The 27,936-nt window shown below is 44.6% G+C and overlaps 1 protein-coding gene across 1 annotated transcript in view; it reads right to left on the bottom strand.

The window, feature by feature from the left end:
* The window catches only part of CNOT3 (CCR4-NOT transcription complex subunit 3), a gene marked incomplete in the record, with an annotated part of 468,179 nt that overhangs the window by 163,484 nt on the left and 276,759 nt on the right, over nucleotides 1–27,936 (bottom strand). The window contains 1 exon segment of the mRNA XM_073602305.1: nucleotides 13,998–14,103. Within this exon segment, the coding sequence (XP_073458406.1) occupies nucleotides 13,998–14,103 (106 nt within the window).

The raw sequence follows: 27,936 nt of genomic DNA, 5'->3' as shown, positions 1-27,936 counted from the left end.
ACAAATACTACTCAAGAATAGACTATTTTATCACAGACAAATTCTTACTACAGAACATAATCAATGCCCATATCCACAATATATCCTGGTATGACCACGCTCCAATAACAATGGAGATTAAACTCGGTCAGCCCTTGTACAAATAATACTCAGTGGAGGAACACCACATACATTCTTTCTCAAGAGAAATATCTGTCTGTGATAAAAAAGAAAAAAGCCTCAAAGAATTGCTTGTATTCAATGATGATGACTCAGTGAAAAGTACCGCCTTGTGGTGTTCACATAAAGCCTTTTTTCTAGGGGTCTACTCATACAGATAGTCACTAGAGAAAAAAAAAAAAAGGAAATCTTCTGCAGTAAACAAATTATTGAGGACATTTCCATACTAGAGAGAAAACACAACCCCCCCAATGATATAAAATTAACACAACTCACTAATCTCAGAACAAAGTTAAGATCCATTTTGATAGAAGACCATGATAAACACAGAGATTGAAACTGAATTACTATTCTCAGGGCAACAAAGCTAGTAAAATATTGGCTAATATTGTAGCCTGTGTGCACGGTCAATGCAAAAAAAAAAAAAACAACATTAACAAACTAATCCACCATATCTCTGGAACAGTAATTTACAACCCTCAAGAAACCACTGACGCCTTTTCCAAGTACTATGAGAATCCCTGTATAATCTTAAGAGGAAAAAACACCCCCAAACCTACATTTAAAAACATAGGAAGATCCTTCCTCATCTGTCTCTGAGGAGGAAGAAAATGTCGGTAAGACAATGTCCTGCGTTCTATGAAAAGGTGGATACTACCTTAGGGAGGAAACTAGGGTCAGTCTTAAGAACGATCCTATCCTCCAAAATCAAGAAAAATGGCTCCCTAATAGAGAGAGCCTGCAGATCACTCACCCTTCTGGCTGATGTGATCGCTATAAAAAAAAACGTTTTAAGCACCACCCATTTCAGCGTTGCTTCTTCCAGGGGTTCAAAGGGACTTCTTGTGAGGGCCCTGAGGACCAAGGATAGATCCCAGGTGGGGCAGGCCCTTACCCTCACCGACCTGGATCTTGCCAGGGCCTTGAAAAAGTTTTTAACCAACTGATTCTGCTGAAGTGAGGTCTGAAGGAAAACACTTAAGGCAGCGGTCTGAACTTTCAAAGTACTGATAGAAAGACCCAGTTCTACACCTGCCTGAAGGAAATCCAGGACTGCCAGAATCCCAGGATGCTCTAGTCCCTGCACCTGCAACCAGGAACTAAACTTCTTCCATACTTTGGCATAAATTGCCCTGGTTACCGGTTTACGGTACACCAGAAGAGTTTTAATCACTCTTTCTGAAAATCCCTGAGACCTCAACAGCTGTTCCTCAGATACCATGCTGCAAGTCTGAGGTTTTGTATTTGCAGATGTAGAATAGGGCCCTGAGAAATCAAGTTCTCCCTGACCGGAAGGGATAATGGGGGAACGAATGGCCAGTCTCTTCAGGTTGGCAAATCAAGGTCTCCTTGGCCAGAATGGCGCCACCAGGATGAGGTCCGTTGACTCTGCCAAAAATTTTTGGAGAACCACTGCTATCAGCCTCACTGGAGGGAAGGCATAACAGACTGAACTGCCAAGGATTGGCAAAGCCGTCTATCCCCCTGGCCTGGTCCAGCGGATGGATGGAGAAGAATTGTGCCACCTTCTTGTTGCCTTCTGAGGCAAAGAGGTCTATTTCCGGCTGACCCCAGCATAGCACAATCTCCTCGAACACTTCCCTGTTGAGGGACCACTCGTCCTGACTTAAACGTTGACAGCTGAGAAAATCCACCAGCGAATTCTGAGAGCTCTTCAGATGAATGGCTGACAATGAGGACAGGTTTACCTTGGCCCAACATAGAATCCTGTTTACTATAGACTGCAGAGCGGGGCTTCTGCTCCCCCCCCTGCTTGTTCACGTATGCAACGGCTGCCACATTGTCTGTCTGAACCTGTAGGTGCTGTCCCCCTATCCGTAGAGGCTTTCCTACTGGCAATCCTCTATAGCCCTCCAAATCGCAAGAAGCTCCCTCTGATTTGAGGATCGACATGCTTCCACTGGTGACCCGGCCCCCCTGAGCTAAGATTCCCTCTAGGTGGGCCCCCCAGCCCAACACACTGGCGTCGGTTGTTACCACTATGGCTGCAGGATGGGTCCAGGACAGACCTTTGTACAGACTGTGATGAGCCCGCCACCACAACGACCGCTTGACTCTGGATGATAGGGACATAGTTTGATCTAGGCTCTGCTTCATGCCGTCCCAGTAACTTAGCATGAGACTCTGCAGAGAGCGCTGATGAAGCCTTGCCCAGGCCACTGCTGCGAAACAGGACATCATCAGACCCAGCACCCTCATGACCTTTCTGATCTGGACTACTTGATTGGATTGAAGCTGAGCTACTGCCTGATCCACTTTCTGGATCTTTTCCCTGGGGAGAAACACCCTCATCTCCACTGAAGAGATCTTGTACCCCAAATACAGGACCTCCTGTGTCGAGGTCAGCTGGGACTTGTCCTGGTTGATTAACCACCTGAGCGAAAGGAGGATACTCTCTGCCTCCTGCACGTCTCTCTCTAGCTGTTGGGAAGAGTGGGCAATAAATAGGAGATCATTCAGGTAGGGGATCACCGTTATAGCCCTGACCTTTAACGGGGCTAGAGCCTCAGCCAGAACCTTTGTAAAGATTCTTGGCGAAGCAGACAGCCTGAAAGGCAGCGCCCGGAACTGGAAGAGCACCACCTCCGAGTTAACCCCGACTGCCAACCTGAGGAATTTTTGAAAGTCCTGATGTATCGGGATGTGCAAGTAAGCATCCCTGAGATCTATTGTGGCCATGTGGCAACCTGGAAACAGGAAGTTGGTTATTGTAAAGATCAACTCCATCCGGAATCGTTTGTATCTCACAAACTTGTTCAGGGGCGGAGATTCAGGGTCAACCTGAACTTTCCCGATGGTTTCTTTACAACAAAGACATGGGAATATACTCCCTGGCCCCGCTCCCTCTGTGGCACCTGAATAAGTACTCTTTGATCCACTAGATCCCCCCAATAGTAGTCCCAGAGCTTTTGCTTTTTCTCTGTCTCTGGGTAACTGGGTAATCTGAAAACTTGAAGGGGGAACCGAATCGAACTCCAATCTGTAACCGTTCTCTATGATGTCTAGTATGAACGGACTTGGAGGTTGAAGTGGTCCATTATGGGTGAAACTCCCCCAGTCCCCCCCACTGGGAAACAGAGTCACTGGGGCTTTGAGGTGGCTTGAGGAGGATTAAATAGGATTCCTCCTCTACCATGCCCCTTGTGGCCTGTCCAATGTTTCTTGGGGCGGCCATTCCTCTCTTGTTGGGCCTGCTGCCTGTGACCTCGAAAAAAGCGTTTACCTTCGATTTTCTTTTCCGGAAATATTTTCCTATCCTGAGTGTGTTCTAGCGCCTCCTGGAGGCCAGGCCCAAACAGGTGGTCACCTGAAAAAGGTAACTCACAAAACTTAAGCTTTGAGGCAGCGTCGCCTGCCCAGGCTTTTAGCCATACAGCCCTTCTAGCTGCATTTACTAATGCGGCTGACCTAGCCGCCAACTTTACCGATTCCGCAGAGGCATCTGCCAAAAAAAACGACTACCTTGAATAGTAACGGAAACAACTTCAAAAGCTGTTGTCTAGAGGTGCCAGCCGAAATGTGGGACTGTAATTGCGTTAGCCAACATTCCAGATTTCTGGCCACGCAAGTAGCTGCAAGGGCTGGCTTCAGCCCAATTGACGAGGCATCCCAGGCCCTCTTAAGCAGAACGTCCCCCTCTTTTGTCCATGGGATCTCTAAGAGACTCCAGGTCGTCAAAAGCCACATCTGTCTTTTTTAGAGACTTTGGCTAATGGTGCATCAAGTTTGGGAATTTTGTTCCAAGGATGGGAGGCATCTATCTCAAAAGGGAACCTCCGCTTGAGGCTGCCTGAAAAGAACGGCCTCTTTTCCAGCTGCTCTCAGTCCAGCAGAATCGATTCTATCAGAGATTTATGCACGGGGAATACCCTGTTTTTATGTGCACTAGACCCCTGATACATAAGGTTGTGCTTAGAAAGCTGGACCTGCTCCTTTACGAATTTCCAATATGTCATAGATCGCTTTTAGAAGATCTACCACATCGTCCAGAGACAATTTGTATCTGGACCCCCTGGAGGAATCCTCTTCTCCTTCAGAGTCGGATGCTGAACCCGCTTGAGAGGAGGCTAGTGATCTCGGTACCCTCTCCCTATCCCCCTCATTCTCCTGACTAGGCTCGGATAAGGAAGGCATACTCGCTGCCTTGGGTAAGGATAAAGAGGGACCCTGCATTCGATCCATCATACCCTTGAAGGACTGGAAAGTGGATGCAATCTCATCCTTAACAGTCGTCAGGATTTTGTGACACTCTGCCACTGAATCATCCTTGACTAAACTGCTGACACACTTAGGGCAAAGTGGCTTTTCCCAATTGGCACCTAACTTAGTCCCACATACGGCACATTTCTTCCTAGGCAGCTGTATCTGGGTCCTATCTTGTTTGACCTGAAATTACAAAAGACAAACAATCCCCCATTAGAGTACAGTCCTGACCCACACCACCACTGTGTTTAGGGTAAGCCTAGGAAGTGCCCAGCACATCACCTGTGGCTCCCCACCCAGGGAGAGCTCTTTTAGGTCTAAAGGACTCTGACCCCCCCAGTGTAAGCCATGGGCTGCCCATGCTTACCTGAGAGGTGTCGGAGCCTGCTGAACAGGAGTCCTGTAACGCTGTACCCTCCATGGTCCCTGGTGCTCACTCAGTCTTCCTGAGCCTTTATCCACCATTCTGAATGCCTGTAAAAACACCGCTGCGCCCAAGAGACTGGATCATGTCTCGCGGCGCCCCCTGATGACACGGTTACACCGGAAGTACGCTCTCGTCACTTCCTCCTGCTGGAACGCATAAGCCCCACCCCCTCACACCACACGCTAAACCTGGAAGACCGGAGAAGGAACCAGCATGGCCAGCCGGCCGAGCGTCTCCTGCCTGCCGGGGCATGGGTGGCAGGGTCTGCCGCAGCACCAGGGTCCTGCTCTCCCCGAGCAAAAGGCAGCGGTGATATATAGTGACCCTACTCTTCCCTGACAGGACAGAGGGGTGCTACAGGCAGAGGAAATCCAGGCCAGGGGCTCTCCCAGGACAACCCCTGAGATAAGGAACTCCCCTTAGGTCCCTAACGAGCTCCTTCCCGTCCGGCAGGAAACACAAAACTGAAGAGGAAGGCCTTGAGGACCACCTTTTAACTAATTGGGTATACGTGTTTCCTGTCCCGGAGGAAGGGGCCCTATGTCTCAGAGGCTGTTCTGGAAGATGAAAGGAGAAAAAGCATGACAGAACCTCTTAAATGTGAGATCTGGGGTCAAAAATACCTCAGATCTAACATTTACACTAAAATGCAAAAAAAAAAAAAAAAAAAAAAAAAATTTCCCCTGTAAGACCATTGGGCGGAAGTGACGTTTGACGTCGCTTCCACCATTTAATCTTATGGATCTAAGCGGGGGCCATCTTTCCCTCACTCGGCAGTCAGCGGGAAGGACGCGGTCGTTTCCGGCATTACCGACGGCTCCGGTAAGTGGCAGAGATGACCGGAACGTGGTGCGGGAGGGGGCCACTCCCGCCCCCAATAAAAGCAATTTTGTGGCGAATCCCCCACAGAGACCACTTTTATCTGAAAGAGCGCCGCTCACAGTTGTTGAAAATACCAGGGTTAAGGCAGCTTTCTGCTGCCATAACAATGGCATTTAGCATCAAAGTACCGACGAACAATGACGGCGATTTGCGCCAAGTGGTTAAAAAGGGAATTTACTCCAGCGATAAATCATTCTGTCAATTTATAAAACTCTGGTTCGGCTGCATCTGGAGTATTCCGTCCAGTTCTGGTCACCAATTCCCAGAAAGGATGTGCTGGAGGTGGAGTCCAGAGAAGGGCAACTAAATTAATATGGGGACTGGAGGACCTCAATTATGAGGAACGACTATAAGCACTAAATTTATTCTCCCTGGAGACGAGACGCTTGAGAGAAGATATGATAGCGATATACAAATATCTCAACAGTGATCCCAGCATAAGTATGAAACTTTTCAGTCCTAGGGAGTGTAAAAGGACAAGGGGCCAGGCGATGAGACTGGAAGAGAAGCGGTTTAACCTTAAGCTGCGTTTGGCGTTAAGGATGTGGAACTCTCTTCCACAATCGGTGGTGTCGGCAGGAAGTATGGATAGTTTTAAAAGACTCTTGGACATGCATCATAGCGAAAATATAAGGGAATATGGAAAATGATTTTTCTACACGCATAGGTTGAACTGGGTGGACTGTTGTCTTTAATCAATCTTACCAACTATGTAACCAGCTTTATAGTTGGGGAACAAAATATCTAACCCACTTGGAGAATGACAGAATGAAGAGATATATATACTATGGTTGAATCTAATACATATCATCATTTTTATTTAAAGAAAAACAAAAAACAACACTATTTTGCAGATTTTTAGACAGGATTGTAATATAATATTGTGCATGACAAACTCCCTTGTCATAGGCAGATAGCTTGATACAAGCTACCTGCTCCTGCGGTCACTTATGCTTGTCATTTTTAGAAAAACTTAATAACATCCATTTGATTTTTAAATTGTTAATGGGGGTGATGTTCATTTTTGACCACAGTGACAGGAAAACTAACAGCAGAATAGAAAACTTCTCGATGGAATGCATTTTCAGACACTGTGTGTGGTTTTCGAACAGAAACGACATGCATTTTAAAACTGAATATTAAACGCAAGTGAAATTTTCGAACGACATTTGACCATTCATCGAATGTACAAAGAATTTTTATACAAATATGCTCATCCAAAGGTTGATACATGTAAGGCCAAGCATACATTTAGTAGCAGCCGCATTCTCTTTTTTATCCCCTGTCATGATTGGGTTAAAAAAATAAAAAATCACTTTGTAGATTACAAAAACAGATAATCACTACTATAAGGGGTTCATTTATACTGAAATAACAGTGGAAGTAATATACACAGTTGTGCTCATAAGTTTACGTATCCTGGCAGAATTTATGATTTCTTTGCCATTTTTCAGAGCAAATGAATAACACAAAAACGTTTCTTCCACTCATGGTTAGTGTTCGGTTAAAGCCATTTATTATCAATCAACTGTGTTTAATCTTTTTAAAACCATAATGGCAACAGAAACTACCCAAATGACCCTGATCAAAAGTTTACATACCCTGGTGATTTTGGCCCGATAACATGCACACAAGTTGACACAAAGAGGTTTGAATGGCCATTAAAAGGTAACCATCCTCACCTGTGATCTGTTTGCTTGTAATTAGTGTGTGTATAAAAGGTCAATGAGTTTCTGGACTCCTGACAGACCCTTGCATCTTTCATCCAGTGCTGCACTGACGTTTCTGGATTCTGAGTCATGGGGAAAGCAAAAGAATTGTCAAAGGATCTGTGGGAAAAGGTAGTTGAACTGTATAAAACAGGAAAGGGATTTAAAGATATCCAAGGAATCGAGAATGCCAATCAGCAGTGTTCAAACTCTAATCAAGACGTGGAAAATTAGTGGTTCTGTTGAAACCAAACCACAGTCAGGTAGACCAAACTAAAAATTCAGCCGCAACTGCCTGGAAAATTGCTCAGGATGCAAAGAAAAACCCACAAATAATGTCAGGTGAAATACAGGACTCTCTGAAAACATGTGGTGTGGCTGTTTCAAGATGCACAATAAGAAGGCACTTGAAGAAAGATGGGCTGCATGGTTGAGTCGCCAGAAGAAAGACATTACTATGCAAATGCCACATAGTATCCCGCTTACAATACGCCAAACAGCACAGAGACAAGCCTCAAACCTTCTGGCACAAAGTAATTTGGAGTAATGAGACGAAAATTTAGCTTTTTGGCCACAACCATAAATGCTTCATTTGCAGAGGAGTCAACAAGGCCTGTGATGAAAGGTACACCATTCCTACTGTGAAACACGGAGGTGGATCGCTGATGTTTTTGGGATTTGTGAGCTATAAAGGCACAGGAAATTTGGTTGAATTGGATGGCAAGATGAATGCAGTATGTTATCAAAAAATACCGGAGGACCATTTGCATTCATCAGCCTGGAAGCTGCACATGGGACGTACTTGGACATTCCAACATGACAATGATCCAAAACACAAGGCCAAGTCGACCTGTCATTGGCTACAGCAGAATAAAGTGAAGGTTATGGAGTAGGGTTGTCCCGATACCGATACTAGTATCGGTATCGGCACCGATACCAAGCATTTGCCCAAGTACTTGTACTCGGGCAAATGCTCCCGATGCTTCAGCCGATACCTTGACTGTCAGCGGTGATGGACGTGTGGGGGAGTTACAAGCTTCTCCCCCCGCGGCTTTCAGCTGCTTAGTGACATACAGCGGTGATCGGTGCTTGTAATTCCCCCACACGCGATCACCGCTGACTGTCACCTCCTCCTCCTTAGTCCTCCTCCGTTCCTCTGTCCCCCTCCGCTGTCCTGCTCCATTGCTGTGTCCCCCTCCGTTCCTCTGTCCCCCCCCCGCTGTCCTCCTTCTTTGCTCTGTCCCCCTCCGCTGTCCTCCTCCGTTCCTCTGTCCACCTCCCGCTGTCCTTCTTCTTTGCTCTGTCCCCCTCCGCTGTCCCCATCCGTTCCTCTGTCCCCCTCCGCTGTCCCCATCAGTTCCGGCTTTCCGTTGTCCCCCTCTCTCTTCGTCTGTCCCCTCCGTTCTGCTCTCTCTCCGCTGTGTGTATGGAGAGAGTCAGCTGACTCTTTCCATTCACATAACTGAAACATTGTAATCTTCTGTGATTACAATGTGTCAGTTTATGAATGGAGAGAAGCTGCTGTGTTCTCTCCATTCATTCTCAGTGCAGCTGACGCTGCAGAGAAAGGGACTGGGGAATCTCTATCCTCAGTCTATTTCTCTGTCTCAAGGGGGAGATATCAGAGGTCTGTTAAGACCCCTGATATCTCACCAAAGCCCCCCAAAAGGGCTGATTAAAAAAAAAAAAAAACACACACATAGTGCAATAAAGAATAAAAAAAAAATTGTAAAAAATAATAAATGTAAATGAAAAAAAACAAAACAAAAACACACACACAGACACCGTTCACTATACCACCACCCCCACCCCACCCGCCCCCCCCCCTCAAAAAAAAAAAAAAAAAAAAACTGTCACGTGACATTAAAAAAAAGTATCGGTAATCGGTATCGGCGAGTACTTGAAAAAAAGTATCGGTACTTGTACTCGGTCCTAAAAAAGTGGTATCGGGACAACCCTATTATGGAGTGGCCATCTCTTTCTCCTGACCTCAATATCATTGAGCCACTCTGGGGAGATCTCAAACGTGCAGTTCATGCAAGACAGACCAAGAATTTACAGGAACTAGAGGCTTTTTGCCATGAGGAATGGGCAGCTTTACCATCCGAGAAGATAAAGAGCCTCATCCACAAATACCACAAAAGACTTTAAGCTGTCATTGATGTTAAAGGGGGCAATACACAGCATTAGGAACTGGGGTATGTAAACTTTTGATTGGGGTCATTTGGGTAGTTGCTGTTGCCATTATGATTTAAAAAGAGTAAACACAGTTGATTGATAGTAAATGGCTTCAGCCAAACACTAACCATGAGTGAAAGAAAGGTTTTTGTGTTATTCATATTCTCTGACAAATGGCCAAGAAATCATAAATTCTGCCAAACATACATGGGATATATATATATATATATATATATATATATATATACACACACACATACACGGTACATTGAATGTACACATATGAATGTGTGGGGATTGGGAGTGGATGCTGAATATGTTATACCCCAAATATGGGCGTAACATGTAACCTGTTCAGAAAGGCAAAATTATCCTTTAGCCCTGGTTCACACCAGTGAGGTTTTAAAGTGGTACTGCTTCAGCAGGACTTTAAAGCAGTGCGAGTTTATGTGAAGCTTGCCGATATCTGTGTAACTTCATTTAACAGATGTCAATGCAAGTCGCACTGAAATCCTTACCACCCTTTTCTGATTCACAGCAATTTGAACGGTTCCATGTATGGGGTGGGACTTGTCATGCAACTTTGAACTGTCAAGTCGCATGACAAGTCTCATTGGTGTGAACCAGGGCTTAATTGTAAAGGCCAGGGGGTAGTAAATCCAGGCAGTTGAGCCACAGTGACCGCCTGCCTGAACAGTGATATGCAGCCACTCACGGCTACACTTACCATGGCAATACAACTTAAATAGCATGTCTCATTTAGCAGGCCACTGCCAAATGCGACTAATGCAAGTTGTAGGGCCACACCGCAACCGCATCCAGTGCACATGATTGCAGTGTGGTAGTGCAGCATTTAAAAGGTAAAAGTGGTATTAAACACAAAACCAAAAAAATGTAATATATTGCAGCTCATGAATCATTAAATGTGGTGGCTGCATTAGTTTTCCTTTCCCCCCCTCTGTTTTCACCTGGTGATCTTCCCAGCAACACACATCCTGTATTAGAGTGCCCCCACTCTGGATGAAGAAGACAGGGGGCACATGTCGGATGTACTAGCAGATTTAAATACACAAATTGAAGCCAAACTCCAGCTAATATTTTATAAGCAGTTACAGCAAGCAATTTTTCTCAGTTTTACAAAAAAAATTCTGATCATTGTATGCACCGGTCAGTGGTAAATGGTTTGTCTCACCTCTGTAACGAATACATTCAGCTGGAAAAAAACAGCCTTACTGGCCAGATCAAGTAAAAATAAAGGAAAGAAGCCTAATAAAAGAAAAATAATGCAGTCATCACATCTAAGAATTGGTAAGCTGCAATTAATGTTAGCTTTTGAGTTTGATACCACTTTAAAGCAGGTGAGGAGGCAACATAACACCTCATCACCTGTCAAATGCCCTCTGAAAAGTGATCCACATTTTAACAAACCCTAACAGAGGGGATTTAGGGGGAGAGGATTTGTGGTGGGGGGAGGGGGGGGGATTTGTGGTAAGAGGAGGAATGTGGAGGTGAAAGGATTTGTGCCGTGGAGGTGAAATTTACGGAAGGGGATAGAAATGATTTGTGCTAGGAGGGTGAATTTGGAGGGAAGAGTGCTGGGGGGGTTTGGGTTTAGAGGAAGGATTGGATACAGAGGATTTTTGCTGGGGAGGTGGAATTTATGGAAAGGCTTGTGCTAGGAGGGGAGATTGGGGATGAAGGATTTGTCCTAGGAGGTGGATTTTGGGGGTGGATGGGAGTGTATTTGTACTTGGAGGGGGAATGTGGGGGAGGATGCGTGTGGTATTACTGCTCCACTTGGGATGTCCAAAGGCACTAGGGGTGCAACGGATCAAAAAACTCACGGTTCGGATCAAAAAAAAAAAAAAAATCTCCCCCACTGTAATATCCACAATCTCCCTATTGGCAGGGTATTGGCAGGGTATTGGCGGGTATATTGGCAGAGTATTGGCGGGTATATTGGCAGAGTATGGCAGACTATTGGCAGAGTATGGCAGACTATTGGCAGAGTATGGCAGACTATTGGCAGGGCATGGCAGGGCACTGCAGCAGGGCATTGCAAAAGAGCATTGCAGAGTATTGGCAGGGCATTGCAGAGTATTGGCAGGGCATTGCAGAGTATTGGCAGGTCATTGCAGAGTATTGGCAGGGCATTGCAGAAGAGCATTGCAGAGTATTGGCAGGGCATTGCAGAGTATTGCAGAGTATTGGCAGGGCATTGCAGAGTATTGGCAGGGCATTGCAGAGTATTGGCAGGGCATTGCAGAGTATTGGCAGGGCATTGCAGAGTATTGGCAGGGCATTGCAGAGTATTGGCAGGGCATTGCAGAGTATTGGCAGGGCATTGCAGAGTATTGGCAGGGCATTGCAGAAGAGCATTGCAGAGTATTGGCAGGGCATTGCAGAGTATTGCAGAGTATTGGCAGGGCATTGCAGAGTATTGGCAGGGCATTGCAGAGTATTGGCAGGGCATTGCAGAGTATTGGCAGGGCATTGCAGAGTATTGGCAGGGCATTGCAGAGTATTGGCAGGGCATTGCAGAGTATTGGCAGGGCATTGCAGAGTATTGGCAGGGCATTGCAGAGTATTGGCAGGGCATTGCAGAAGGGCATTGCAGAGTATTGGCAGGGCATTGCAGAGTATTGGCAGGGCATTGCAGAGTATTGGCAGGGCATTGCAGAAGAGCATTGCAGAGTATTGGCAGGGCATTGCAGAGTATTGGCAGGGCATTGCAGAGTATTGGCAGGGCATTGCAGAGTATTGGCAGAGCATTGCAGAAGAGCATTGCAGAGTATTGGCAGGGCATTGCAGAGTATTGGCAGGGCATTGCAGCAGAGCATTGCAGCAGAGCATTGCAGAGTATTGGCACTGCTGCCATCCGATCTCTCCCCTCCACTGTACAGATCAGTACACAGAGGGGAGAGAGGAACCGGCGTCATGAAATTGCAGAGTATTGGCAGGGCATTGCAGAGTATTGGCAGGGCATTGCAGAGTATTGGCAGGGCATTGCAGAGTATTGGCAGGGCATTGCAGAGCATTGCAGAAGAGCATTGCAGAGTATTGGCAGGGCATTGCAGCAGGGTATTGCAGAGTATTGGCAGGGCATTGCAGAAGAGCATTGCAGAGTATTGGCAGGGCATTGCAGCAGGGTATTGCAGAGTATTGGCAGAGCCTTGCAGCAGGGCATTGCAGAGTATTGGCAGGGCATTGCAGAAGGGTATTGCAGAGTATTGGCAGGGAATTGCAGAGTATTGGCAGGGCATTGCAGAAGAGCATTGCAGAGTATTGGCAGGGCATTGCAGAGTATTGGCAGGGCATTGCAGAGTATTGGCAGGGCATTGCAGCAGAGCATTGCAGAGTATTGGCACTGCTGCCATCCGATCTCTCCCCTCCACTGTACAGATCAGTACACAGAGGGGAGAGAGGAACCGGCGTCATGAAATGACGCCGGTTTGTTACAAGTGACCGCTCCGTCATTTGACAGAGCGATCACGTGCTAAACGGCCGCTGGGTGTACCAAGATGGCCGCCGCTCCGGAGCTAGGCCGAAGCCGCGACCTTTCCTATGGCCGAGGCCACAGAGCGCTCCGTGGATCGCGAGTGTCCCGTACGGATCAACCTCCGCGGATCGGATCACGGATCGATGACGATCCGTTGCACCCCTAAAAGGCACCCCAGGTCTTTTATAGTTCTAGCAACACCCCTGTGTTGCTTGAAAAAATACAGTTAGCACCAGTACAGCACCCCCAAAAAAAATGGTCTAGAGCCGCCGTCCCTATATGGATCGATCTTATACAAGCTGTAGCACAAGGCCCAAGTCCTATCTCAAGAGCAGTAACCCATAGCATCTAAACAATTTAGTGCTGGTTTGACTTCAATACTGAATGATTGGTTTCTATTAGTTACTAAACAAAAAGTGTAGTAAAAACAACTTACTACCTCACAGCTTGTCTTAATTAAACAATTAAGCACTGCTACACCTGTAGAGGGACCTACTGATAAGCAATCCTGTGATGTGCAGTCTACAAGGGAAAAAAACTAGAATCAAGTCGGTTGCCATGTACAACACAACCTTTTCACAATATCTATGTGAAGCTCATATAAGGTCCAACACCAATTACACATAACGCAACAATAAAAATACCAGAAAAATGTTAACATTCACATTAGGCACACCTTCAATACAAAATAAAATAACTATTTTAGTGTATGTTACAAACAGCATATATGTATACATATGAAATATGCATGTACATAGCTACACGTATATTACACACAGCACTACAATTCAAGCATAAAACACAGTTCTCCATCTAGACCAGAAGAAACTATTTTGGTTCAATTATTTCACAACATCTCAACTCAGTAATCACAGACATGGAAACACAATGATGACTAGTGACCTCCTATTGTACTCACGCAGTGCTTGTTGGTGGGTTGTGAATCACAGATTGGCTTGATTGTGATTGACTGCTATTACAAAGTGCAGCATCTGTGGAGTTTTCTGCTACTACAGAGCTGTAACCTGGGAAGAAATGTAGACATTGTTAAGTGGAAATATTTCATTTTCTCCCACTTGGGAGTTAAGGTTAAATTTTTCCCAACTGTATTTTGTGCAGCTAACATGTGCAGACCCCAAACACACTAGTAGTCCAAAAAAATAAAAAAAAGCTGCTCATTAGGCAAACTATTTTAACCTGCAAAAAAGGGCATGTCCAGGGTGGGAGTGGATTTATTGGAAGTTCAGTGAAAACTAAAGGTGTTACTGCAAACAACCGCCCATTAGGATGAATGGGTTGGATTAATGAATGGTTAGGTAAAAAAAATAAATTGAGCTGCTGCCCAGAGTATCCAATTTTGTTACACTCCCCCTCCTCCCAAGTACAGTAACTATAGCCTCAAAGGCACTTTTGAGCAACAGCACTAGTTTTGTTCCAGGTCTTTAAAGCAGTATTAAACCTAAAACCAAAAATGTAACAGACTGCAGCCTACCAATCACTAGATGTGGTGGCTGCATCAGTTTATTTTAAGGGCCAGTTCACACCAGGGAAACGCAGCCCGGATGCGTTCCAGATGCTTTTTTGCATGCGCGTTTTTGATGCATTCCAGTGCATTTTTGATGCATGTTCCAGTGCAGGAAAAATGCAGCACGTTCCACTTTTTTTTCTAGAACTGGAACGCACGCACTGGAACTGCAAGCACTGGTGTGAACTATGCCATTGAAAACCATATAACCTACTTTCCATGCGTTTTTGATGCAGAAAAAAAAAAAAAACATACTGGACTGCATATGGTGTGAACTGGCCCTTAGACTTTTTCCCTCTGGTCGTTACCCAATGATCTCTGGCCAGTGACATTTTATCTGTATTAGGGAGCCTACACTCTGAATGAAGAAGCACAGGGACACGTTTGGACAACAGCACTGTTAGTCTGTGGGGAGGGTAGTATTAGATGAACTAGCAGATTTAAAAAAGTGCATTCACAGTTAAGGAAAAAGAATACACACATTTTTTGCAGAAAAAAAAATGTGCATTATTTTTCCCTACAGGAGCCTGCAAAGCATTGCAAGGTCAGGCTCCTGCACACTCTTCCCCCAGCTTTCTGCCCAAACCTCCATATGGGCTTTCAGTTAGAAAGCTGGAGGAAGAGTGAATGGACTACAAGCGTGCTAATCAGTGTACCAGTAGTCCATTGAGAACTACAAGCCGTCTGCTGCGGTGGCAAAGGGGACTTCTAGCTTGTTCATTCACAGATCCCTGTGAATGAATGACATGCCTGTTCAGGAGGAGCCCCATTCAGCTGCGCTGATTTTAAAAGTGGCAGCGCCTTTAAACAAACAAATTAAAGCCAAACTCCGGCTAATACTTCATAAGCAGTTAAGAGTGACAATTTTTTCCTTTTGGGATAAAGTTTTACAAAGATAAATAAAAGCCAAACATTGTAAGCACCCGTCAGTGCTAAATGGTTTATCTTAACCCTCTAACTGCACATCTGCAGGACAGCTTGTTCTGTTGAAAAATAACAGACTCACTGGCTGAATCACAAGGTGAAAATAAAAGAAAGCCTAAAACAGAAAACTAATGCAGCTATCACATCGAAGAAATGGAAAGCTGCAATATAAAGGTTTGCTTTTGGGTTTAATACCACTTTAAAGGCCAGTTCACACCACTTGTAATGCAAAAAAGACTTGTTTCATCGCACCGCACGGGAACACACTGCCTTCTGTAGGCGCATGCGTGTGACAATAATTCTCTTGTTCAAATAGTTTATTGATAACTAGATTTAAGAGTAGGGAAAATAGAGGTCACTTTTGAGACAAATGGCGTACAATGTAGTGTACAACATGTTAAATAGAAAAACATCTGAAAAGATAAGTGTGACGGGAGGGCCCGTGGAAAGGCTGGGAAACCCTTGTTTCAGCTCCTCATGCATCTCTTATGTTACTGATAAAATATATTTTGGATTACTTAAAATGGGACAGTAATATTTATCCACAATATCTCCCAGGATTTATGTAGAGACTATTTTTGGTTTGTTTGATTCTGAACTCAACATGTTAGTTGAGAGAGCTGATCACATTGGCCTCTGTACAATGTAGGAGACTCCTGCTGGAGCTCCTGCTATTGTGTGAAGGTGTCCTGTGTTTGTACTTATGATAATGTATAATCTATTGTGTGAAGCTCGGTGACAACAAGTCTGACCTGTAGTGAAATCCTGATTAATCATAACAATGCCCAGGAGGACACGGAGTCACATCGGCTTCTTTAACCACTTGCCGACCGCCTCACGCAGAGATACTGCAGCAGAATGGCACGGGCAGGCAAAGTAACGTATGGGTACGTTACTTGCCTCCCGCGGGCGGGACCCCCCCCCCCGATGCCCGAGGCAGTCAGCATCTGTCCCCGAGCGATCAGAGGTGAGGGGGAGGCCATCCATTCGTGGCCACCCCCTTGCGATCGCTCCCAGCCAATGACAATCTTCCTCTGCTGCTGTAATGTAAATAGCGGCAGGGGAAGTGATGTCATCTCTCCCCAAGCCGGACTTTTCGTTCCGGCGCCGAGGAGAGAAGACATCGATGTGAGTTGCACCAACACTACACTTACAGTAGAACACACTAGGCACACTTTTCACCCCCCTGTACCCTGTCACAGTGACACCAATAGCAATTTTTTTTTTTTCCCTGATTATTGCATTGGTGTCAGTTTGTGACAGTTATAAGTGGTAGGGCAGTTAGTGGTAGCCCCCTTTAGGTCTAGGATACCCCCCTAATAAAGGTTAACCCCTTGATCACCCCCCGTCGCCAGTGTCACTAAGCGATTGTTTTTCTGATCGCTGTATTAGTGTCACAGGTGACGTTAGTTAGGGAGGTAAGTATATAGGTTCGCCGTCAGTGTTTTATAGCGACAGGGACCCCCATATACTACCTAATAAAGGTTTTAACCTCCTGATTGCCCCCTAGTTAACCCTTTCACCAGTGATCACCGTATAAGTGTTACTTTTTTTTATAGTTTCAGGGCACCCGCCGTTTATTACCTAATAAAGGTTTAGCCCCCTGATCGCCCGGCAGTGATATAAGTTAAGTTTTAGGGTCAGATAAGGTCTGCGTTGCCCCAGGCAGCGTCAAGTTAGCGCCAGTACCGCTAACACCAACGCACGCAGCATACACCTCCCTTAGTGGTATAGTATCTGAACAGATCACTATCTGATCAGATCTATACTAGCGTCCCCAGCAGTTTAGGGTTCCCAAAAACGCAGTGTTAGCGAGATCAGCCCAGATACCTGCTAGCACCTGCGTTTTGCCCCTCGGCCCAGCCCACCCAAGTGCAGTATCGATCGATCACTGTCACTTACAAAACACTAAACACACATAACTGCAGCGTTCGCAGATCCCTGCGATCGCTAACAGTTTTTGTTGGTAGCGTTTTGATACAGTCGCTAACAGTCAGGAGCTTTTTTGCCTGTGAGTCTCACTAGTGTACCACTAAATTTAGAGCCCAAAATGGCAAATCGAAGGTACACTAGTGAAGAGGCCTACACGTTTCTGAGCATGACAGATAGTGAAGAGGAAGTCACTCATCTGTCAGATTCAGGCTCAGAATTCGATCCTGTAGAGGACAGCGGCTCCATGACAGATAGCTCTGACGACGGAGTTGTGGTCCCTGCCATGGCCAGGCGTACCAGACCCCGATCTTCTTCTGCTGTTGTTGAGGTGCAAGAATCGCAGGTCCCTCGTATGGAGCAGAGCAGTACTAGCGCCGCTATTCCTTCTGGTGAACTGGCAAGCACCAGCGGCCTAGTACACCCTGGTCGTACAGCCAGCACTGCAGTAACACTTGGTGATGTGGTGAGTCCCATAAGTTCAAGATGGTGAGGTGGCAAGCACAAGTAGTGTCCCGCTGCCACCAAGAAGACGAACACAGGCCCGTCGTGCCCATTAGTGCCCTTCCTGCTGCATTCGCCAATCCTAATTGGGAACCCACCACTTCTGCAGCACCCGTACTTCCCCCATTTACTGGCCAACCCGGCATTCAGGTGGAAACAGTTGATTTTACGTCACTTGATTTTTATTCGCCGTTTTTCACTGAAGATCTCTATAGAACTATTGTGGACCAAAGCAATTTGTACGCTGGTCAACACATCGCCACTATTCCCCAGTCCTCCCTTGCCAGAGATTGGAAACCAATTACGGTTTCCGAATTTAAGATCTTTCTGGGCCTTTCCCTCAACATGGGCATAACTAAAAAGAGTGAGCTGCGGTCATATTGGTCCACTGACCCAATTCACCATATGTCCATTTTCTCTGCCTCCATGACCAGGGCACGATACGAGCAGATTTTGCGGTTCATGCACTTCAACAACAATGAACTCTGTCGTCCTCGTGGAGACCCTGGATACGATCGGCTCTACAAAATTCGGCCCCTCGTAAACCACTTCAACCAACATTTTGCAGACTTGTTTACTCCCCATCAAGTTGTCTGCGTTGATGAGTCCCTGATTAAGTTTTCTGGCCGCTTGTCATTCAAACAGTACCTTCCCAGCAAGCGTGCCAGATACGGGGTCAAGATGTATAAGCTCTGTGACAGGGCCACAGGCTATACATGTAGTTTTATGGTTTAGGAGGGCAAAGATAGTCACGTAGAGCCGACAAACTGCCCTGACTACATAGGAAGCGCTGGCAAGATTGTGTGGGACTTGGTGTCACCCTTATTCGGAAAGGGGTACCACTTGTACGTGGACAATTATTACACGAGCGTGCCACTTTTTAGTCACCTTTTTGAACAACAGATTGGAGCATGTGGCACCGTGCGACCTAATCGCCGGGGCTTTCCCCAGCGGCTTGTAGATTCCAGTGTTAGGCTGGGGGAGAGAGCCTGCTTCAAGTGTAATAACTTGCTCGCTATGAAGTGGAGGGATAAGAATGTTTTCGTTCTTACCTCCCTTCATACAGATACGACGGTCCAAATTTCGAAGGCGACTGGTGTTGTGGAGAAACCCCTCTGTGTCAACGAATATAACCTTAACATGGGGGGGTGGACCTCAACGACCAGTTGTTGGCTCCATACCTAGTTGCCCGTAAGGCCAGACGTTGGTACAAAAAAAGTGTCTGTTAATTTCAATTGGCTTTGCTGAACGCTCATGTGCTATACGGAGCTTCAGGACGGACTGGATCCTTCCTTAAATTCCAGGAAGAGATTGTCAGAGCCCTTCTGTTTCCAGACGGTGCTCCACCTCACCTTCCCCAACCAAATGCAGTAAGCCGGCTGCATGAGAGGCATTTTCCGTATGTCCTCCAGAGTACCCCTACCCAACGAGCCCCCCAAAGATGATGTTGTGTCTGCAGCAAGCGCGGATATAGGCGTGACACCCGGTATTATTGTCCCTCCTGTCCTGACAATCCTGGTACTTGCATTGGTGAATGTTTTGAACGCTACCATTCACTAGTTGAGTATTAGCGTAGGGTACAGCACTGCACAGACTAGGCACACTAACACAGGGTCTCCCAAGATGCCATCGCATTTTGAGAGACCCGAACCTGATACCAGTTACAAAAGTTATAGTTACAAAAAAAAAAAAGTAAAAAAAAAAATAAACACAAAAAAATATATAAAATAAAAAAACAAAAATAGTTGTCGTTTTATTGCTCTCTCTCTCTATTGTTCTGCTCTTTTTTACTGTATTCTATTCTGCAATGTTTTACTGTTATTATGTTTTACCATGTTTGCTTTTCAGATATGCAATTTTTTTATACTTTACTGTGTTTTATTGTTAACCATTTTTTTGTTATCAGGTACGCCATTCAGCTTCAGAGCAGATTTATGTATCTTGACAGCAACAGCGTTTGCTCCCACGATACATAAAGCCGTGACTCCAGCGCTGTCGGAGGTGATTTCACCACCACAGTTACATACTTCAGCATATATGCCGAAGCGTGGGGGCAGCAGTGGGTGGAGGAGCAATTGGCTCCTACCTTTTGCAGGAGGATGCCCCCATGCTTCAGCATATATATATATATTTTAGGCACAGGTTGCGTTAAATGTTTTATTTTTTACTAGGTTTTTGTTTGTATTTGCTTTCCAGGTATGGTAAGTCTTACTGTTATACTGTAATTTTACTTTGTTTTATTGTTAACCATCATTTGCTTAGCAGGTACGCCATTCAGTTGCAGCGCGGATTTATTTATCTTGATAGCAACAGCGTTTGCTCCCACGTTGCATAAAGCCGTGACTCCAGCGCTGTCGGAGGTGATTTCACCACCACAGTTACATACTTCAGCATATATGCCGAAGCATGGTGGCAGCAGAGGGCGGAGGAGCAATTTGCTCCTAACTTTTGCAGGAGGATGCCCCCATGCTTCGGCATATATATACGGTGCATGTATGCCCATCATTAGAAGTGGGTGGATGAAGGGAGGTATTCTAATGGTGGGCATACCCACCGATCAATCTCTTTTTCGTTCAGCCCACAGGCTGCATGAAAAAAAAAGTTTACAATATATGCCCAACAAGGACCAGCAACGTACTGGTATGTTGCTGGACTTTGAGTAGTTATACCAGAATGATGCCTGCAGGTTTAGGTATCATCTTGGCATCATTCTTTTCAGCCAGCAGTCGGCTTTCATGTAAAAGCAATCCTAGCGGCCAATTAGCCTCTAGACTGCTTTTACAAGCAGTGGGAGGGAATGCCCCCACCCCCACCGTCTTCCATGTTTTTCTCTGGCTCTCCTGTCCCAACAGGGAACCTGAGAATGCAGCCGGTGATTCAGCCAGCTGACCATAGAGCTGATCAAAGACCAGAGTGGCTCCAAACATCTCTATGGCCTAAGAAACCGGAAGCTACAAGCATTTCATGACTTTCATGACTGATTTCGCCGGATGTAAACAGTGCCTTTTGGAAATTGGGAAAGCATTTTATCACACCGATCTTGGTGTGGTCAGATGCTTTGAGGGCAGAGGAGAGATCTAGGGTCTAATAGACCCCAATTTTTTCAAAAGAGTACCTGTCACTACCTATTACTATCATAGGGGATATTTACATTCCCCGAGATAACAATAAAAATGATTAAAAAAAACAAAAATAAACAAAAAAAAAAAAAAAAAAATGAAAGGAACAGTTTAAAAAATAAGATAAAAAAGCAAAAAAAATAAGAAAACAAAACAAAACAAAAAAAAAAAAAAACAGCCCTGTCCCCCCCTGCTCTCGCGCAAAGGCGAACGCAAGCATCGGTCTGGCGTCAAATGTAAACAGCAATCGCACCCCATGCATGTGAGGTATCACAGTGAAGGTCAGATCGAGGGCAGTAATTTTAGCAGTAGACCTCCTCTGTAAATCTAAAGTGGTAACCTGTAAAGGCTTTTAAAAATGTATTCAGTTTGTCGCCACTGCACGTTTGTGCGCAATTTTAAAGAATGTCATGTTTGGTATCCATGTACTCGGCGTAAGATCATCTTTTTTATTTCATGAAACATTTGGGCAATATAGTGTGTTTTGATGCATTAAAATTTTAAAAAGTGTGTTTTTTCCCAAAAAAATGCGTTTGAAAAATCGCTGCACAAATACTGTGTGAAAAAAAAAATGAAACACCCACCATTTTAATCTGTAGGGCATTTGCTTTAAAAAAAAATATATAATGTTTGGGGGTTCAAAGTAATTTTCTTGCAAAAAAAAATAATTTTAAATTGTAAACAAAAAAAGTGTCAGAAAGGGCTTTATCTTCAAGTGGTTAGAAGATGATGTGTGACATAAGCTTCTAAATGTTGTAAATAAAATGCCAGGACAGTTCAACCCCCCCCCCCCCCAAATGACCCCATTTTGGAAAGTAGACACCCCAAGCTATTTGCTGAGAGGCATGTCGAGTCCATGGAATATTTTATATTGTGACACAAGTTGTGGGAAAAAGACACTTTTTTTTTGCACAAAGTTGTCACTAAATGATATACTGCTCAAACATGCCATGGGTATATGTGAAATTACACCCCAAAATACATTCTGTTGCTTCTCCTGAGTACGGGGATACCACATGTGTGAGACTTTTTGGGAGCCTAGCCGCGTACGGGACCCCGAAAACCAATCTCTGCCTTCAGGCTTTCTAAGGACGTAAATTTTTTATTTCACTCTTCACTGCCTATCACAGTTTCAGAGGCCATGGAATGCCCAGGTGGCACAACCCCCCCCCCCCCCAAATGACCCTATTTTGGAAAGTAGACACCCCAAGCTATTTGCTGAGAGGTATAGTGAGTATTTTGCAGACCTTACTTTTTGTCACAAAGTTTTGAAAATTGAAAAAAAAAAATTTTTTTTACTTGTCTTTCTTCATTTTCAAAAACAAATGAGAGCTGCAAAATACTCACCATGCCTCTCAGGGGGGTTGTGCTATCTTGGCATTTTATGGCCTTCGAAACTGTGATTGGTAGTGAGGAGTGAATCAAAAATTTACGCCCTTAGAAATCCTGAAGGCGGTGATTGGTTTTCGGGGCCCCGTATGCAGCTAGGCTCCCAAAAAGTCCCACACATGTGGCATCTCTGTACCCAGGAGAAGCAGCAGAATGTATTTTGGGGTGTAATTCCACATATGCCCATGGCATGTTTGAGCAATATATCATTTAGTGACAACTTTGTGCAGAAAAAAAAAAAAAATTGTCACTTTCCCGCAACTTGTATATAATATAAAATATTCCATGGACTCAACATGCCTCTCAGAAAATCGCTTGGGGCATCTACTTTCCAAAATTGGGTCATTTGGGGGGGGGGGTTTGCATTTTATGGCCTTCAAAACTGATAGGTAGTGAGGAGTGAAATCAAAAATTTACGCCCTTAGAAATCCTGAAGGCGGTGATTGGTTTTCGGGGCCCAGTACGCAGCTAGGCTCCCAAAAAGTCTCACATGTGGTATCCCCCATACTCAGGAGAAGCAGCTAAATGTATTTTGGGGTGCAATTCAAAATATGCCCATGGCCTGTGTGAGCAATATATCATTTAGTGACAACTTTTTGTAATTTTTTTTTTTTTTTTGTCATTATTCAATCACTTGGGACAAAAAAAATTAATATTCAATGGGCTCAACATGCCTCTTAGCAATTTCCTTGGGGTGTCTACTTTCCAAAATGGGGTCATTTGGGGGGGGGGTTTATACTGCCCTGCCATTTTAGCACCTCAAGAAATGACATAGGCAGTCAAACTAAAATCTGTAAATTCCAGAAAATGTACCCTAGTTTGTAGACGCTATAACTTTTGCGCAAACCAATAAATATACGCTTATTGACTTTTTTTTTACCAAAGACATGTGGCCGAATACATTTTGGCCTAAATGTATGACTAAAATTGAGTTTATTGGATTTTTTTTATAACAAAAAGTAGAAAATATCATTTTTTTTTTTCAAAATTTTCTGTCTTTTTCAGTTTATAACGCAAAAAATAAAAACCGCAGAGGTGATCAAATACCATCAAAAGAAAGCTCTATTTGTGGGAAAAAAAAGGATGCAAATTTTCTTTGGGTACAGCATTGCATGACCGCGCAATTAGCAGTTAAAGCGACACAGTGCCACATTGTAAAAAGTGCTCTGGTCAGGAAGGGGGTAAATCCTTCCGGGGCTGAAGTGGTTAAGGAATTAGTTAATTAGCTCATGCTAATTTATGTTTCTGGTTACAGTTGTATTGTTAGAGTAATATGAGCAGGAGGTAGGAACGTCCTCCTCAACTGTATATAAAACTTGTATTTTGGTTCTAATAAACAGTCCATGTTCAGCAACTAAACAAGTATCATCTTGTTTTGTGCTTGTGAGCGGTTGAAATATATATTCATATTCTATATTCAGACTGGGAGGAAGTGGTATATGACAAAAGCACTCAAGCGGAGTGTGGGACATTTCATTACAATATGCATGGCTGACACAGTGCTATTACAAAAAGTGAAGAAAAAGGAGTTCCTGACATTGGATTAAAATCAGAAGTAACAAAAAGTATGCTTTATACAACCATATGGGTTTAGTGAGTTCTGCCAATAGAATGAGGAAGATGTTTCCCATGAGGGTAGTTAAGCAGGTGAAGACCATAAGGTCAGGCAGCTATGGCGTAGGGTCTGCTAGGATAATTTGGTTAAGCAAACCATATGTGGGACTATGGTGGCAGATGAGCCGAAAAGGACATGAATTTGACAGTGGAAAACGTAGGTGGGGAATACATGTAGAAGGAGGGGGGGGACCAGGATTGGGAAGAGGAGGAGAGAAGAAAAGAAGGGGGGGCCCTAAAGGGAGGGCGAGGGGTGGGAAAGGAGTAAGAGGTGGGGGGGTGGAGACTAATCTCCAGGAGATGTTGTCGCATGTATACTGTGTATGGATCATTTATCACCCATGGGTCCCAGAGTTTCTCACATTTGGCCACTATGTTTAAGGCCCCTGTAACACAGGCTTTCCTAACCGGTCCGCCTGTCAGTTTTTCAGGCGGACCAGATTGGACGCTCCATTTACCCCTACGGAGCGGTGGATGTCAGCGGTGACAGGTACGCTGACATTTGCAGCTATCCTATCCTGTCTATTCAATCCAGACGGATAAAAACCCAATTTCCATCCGTCTGGAGAATCGGATCGGATGAAAAACAGACAGGCGGTCCGTTTTCATCCGATCTCCATAGAGGACAGCAGGGCTTTGATATGACCATCTCAGCACAGTGAGCAGAGACGGACCTGTCATCCGCCTGCTCAGCGGATCGATCCCTGTCGAGGAAAGCGGAGTCCGTACATGGACAAGCCCATGTGAAAGGGCCATAAGATTACAGCTTTGAATTTGGCATAGATCACAGTTTGTGTGACCCTATTACGAATTGCAAGAACACAAAGGGTGGGAGCTTTCCAGGCTCTCGTTATCGTCTGTTTAGCTGCAGTGCTGACCTGAGGCAGCAGTCTGAATTGTCGATGAATTGTTATGTTACAGAAAGGTCCAGTGATAGGAGAATCAAAAAGTTTAGCAAGAATGTAAAAAACATCCGACCACAAGTTCTATACAACTAGGCATTCCCACCAAACATGAAAGTGGGTGCCTATATTATTGCAACTGTGAAAGCAGTGGGGGGGGGGGTAAGTGTCAAAAATCTGGAGATCCTGGCAGGGACCAGATACCATCTAGTAAGAACTTTATAGCTTGTTTCTAGTGCTACAATGTTTTGAGAGGAAGACTTGATGGCTTCCCATATGTGGGTCCAATCTATAGGATCTAAAAGGGCATTAATTTTTAATGCCACCCCTACACATCTAGCAAACACGGGTGTGTTTGCAGCCACCAAAATGTTTGGTGTGACAAGTTTAAAAATCGTGCCTGTCATACTTTTTGCCCATTTGGCAGCCCAGTGAAATGAAAGGGCTGTTGGGGATGCACAAAACCATCCGAGCACAAATGTAGCTTTCATGGTGTGAACGGACACTAAATCAACCCAATTTGTTTTTTTTTTGGGGCTTTAATGCTTATAGACTTCCAGTCAGTGCCAAAATGTAAAAGCAGAACATATTTTAAACCCAAAGCTTAAGACTGCTTTCTCACTGCTGTACTGTGGTTTGGACACAGCGTAGGTATATCCCCAGTGTCCCATAGACTATTACAGTGCCTTGAAAAAATATTCATTCCCCTTGAAATTTTCCACATTTTGTCATGTTATACCCAAAACCTTACATGTATTTTAAATCTGGATTTTATGTGATAGCAAACATAACCCAGTGTAAAGCGCCAGGAAAAAGGGGTTACAATGGTTGAGTGTGTCTTAAAAATATATGAATTTAATAATAAAAACAGAGTATGGTAAAATGTAATGTGGTATACCAAAAAGTAGCACAGCTTCACAGGGAGAATGGCAAATACAATAAAGCTGCAAAATTACATGTGTGTGGAGCTCCAAACAAAAACACAACAAAAGACATGATCGAGAGATTCATGTCAGCGGCCAGTACTGGCATGGGAATGGTAATGTACCCCCCACATGCATTTCTACAATTAACGATGACCAGATACTCTCTCTCTGCCCCCTGTCTCTACATCATCATATTGAGCAAGAAGATGCCATACTTCTGAGGCTGCCTGTGGTTTGATTGGTGAACAGACTGGGGTATAAATCCTATTGTCCTGTGACACCAAAGTACTTTCCCCCAGGGGAACCACCCCTCCAGTCATTAGGTGTGTTATCAGCATACTCCATCTGAGTATTTAGATTTGAACTGACCTACACCTGCTTTGCAATTTCATCTATGCAACTATTGCCTTCAGAGTTGTAGGATTCACGGACTTTCCGGCCCATCAATACAGCTTGCATCCCCTTTTCTTTCCATACTCCCCACATTGAGCTATTCTATGCTCCTCCACATTTAGCAACTGCTGGCCTTCTCCTTTTCCCAACTCCCCCTTTCACTTCCTTCCCCTTCCTTATTATATTCCTTATTATCCCCATACTCAGTTTTCATTAATAAATGTATATATATGATATATTTTTAAGACACATTCTAGCATGATCCGTTTGTTACCATTGCAACCCCTTTTTCCTGGTGCTCTACACCGGGTAATGTTGCTTGCTATATGTATTTGGTTACGGTAACAACCACCTGATATGGGGAGTGATCTATGAGTGGCCACTCTATTTGAGAGGATTTACTTTCTGCTACACCTGTGCCTTTGGTTCGTTTTTATTTTATGTGATAGACCAACGCAAAGTGGCACATAATTGTGAAGAGTAAGGAAAATGATAAATGGTTTTTCAATTTAAAAAAAAAATAAATATTTGAAAAGCGTGACGTGCATTTGTATTCAGCCCCCTTTACTCTGATACCCCTAACTAAAATCTAGTTGAACCAATTGCCTTCAGAAGTCACCTAATTGGTAAATAGTCCAGCTGTGTGTAATTTAATCTCTGTATAAATACAGCTGTTCTGTGAAGCCCTCAGAGGTTTGTTAGAGAACCTTAGTGAACAAAAAGCATCATGAAGGCAAAGGAACACACCAGACAGGTCAGGGATAAAGTTGTAGAAAAGTTTAAAGCAGGGTTAGGTTATAAAAAAAATATCCCAAGCTTTGAACATCTCATGGATCACAGTTCAATCCATCATCCGAAAATGGAAACAGTATGGCACAACTGCAAACCTACCAAGACATGACTGTCCACCTAAACTGACAGGCCGAGAGGCCCATGGTAACGCTGAAGGAGCTGCAGAAATCCACAGCTCAGGTGGGAGAATTTGTCCACAGGACAACTATTAGTTGTGCACTCCACAAATCTGGTCGTTATGGAAGAGTGGCAAGAAAAAAGCCATTGTTGAAAGAAAGCCATAAGAAGTCCCATTTGCAGTGTGCGAGAAGCCATGTGGGGGACCCAGCAAACACGTGGAAGGTGCTCTCTGGTCAAATTAGACCAAAATTAAACTTTTTGGCCTAAAAGCAAAACGCTATGTGCTGAAAACACTGCACATCACCCTGAAAACACCATCCCCACCATGAAACATGCTGGTGGCAGCATCATGTTGTGGGGATGCTTTGCTTCAGCAGGGACAGGGAAGCTTAGAAGAAAACCTGTTATCTGCAAAAGACTTGAGACTGGGGTGGAGGTTCACCTTCCAGCAGGACAATGACCCCTAGTATACAGCCAGAGCTACAATGGAATGGTTTAGATCAGGGGTCTCAAACTGGTGGCCCCCCAGCTGTTGCGAAACTACAAGTCCCATGAGCCATTGCAAAGCTGACAGTTAAAAGCATGACTATCACAGGCAGAGGTATGATGGGACTTGTAGTTTCGCAACAGCTGGAGGGCCGCCAGCTTGAGACCCCTGGTTTAGATCAAAGCATATTCATGTGTTAGAATGGCCCAAAGTCCAGAATTAAGATTCCAATTG

Source organism: Aquarana catesbeiana, linkage group LG10 (assembly GCF_042186555.1).
Source record: "Aquarana catesbeiana isolate 2022-GZ linkage group LG10, ASM4218655v1, whole genome shotgun sequence".
In the NCBI taxonomy this organism is placed as follows: domain Eukaryota; kingdom Metazoa; phylum Chordata; class Amphibia; order Anura; family Ranidae; genus Aquarana; species Aquarana catesbeiana.
The sequence above is the reverse complement of the archived record's forward strand: the minus strand, read 5'-3'. Positions and strand labels throughout refer to the sequence as shown.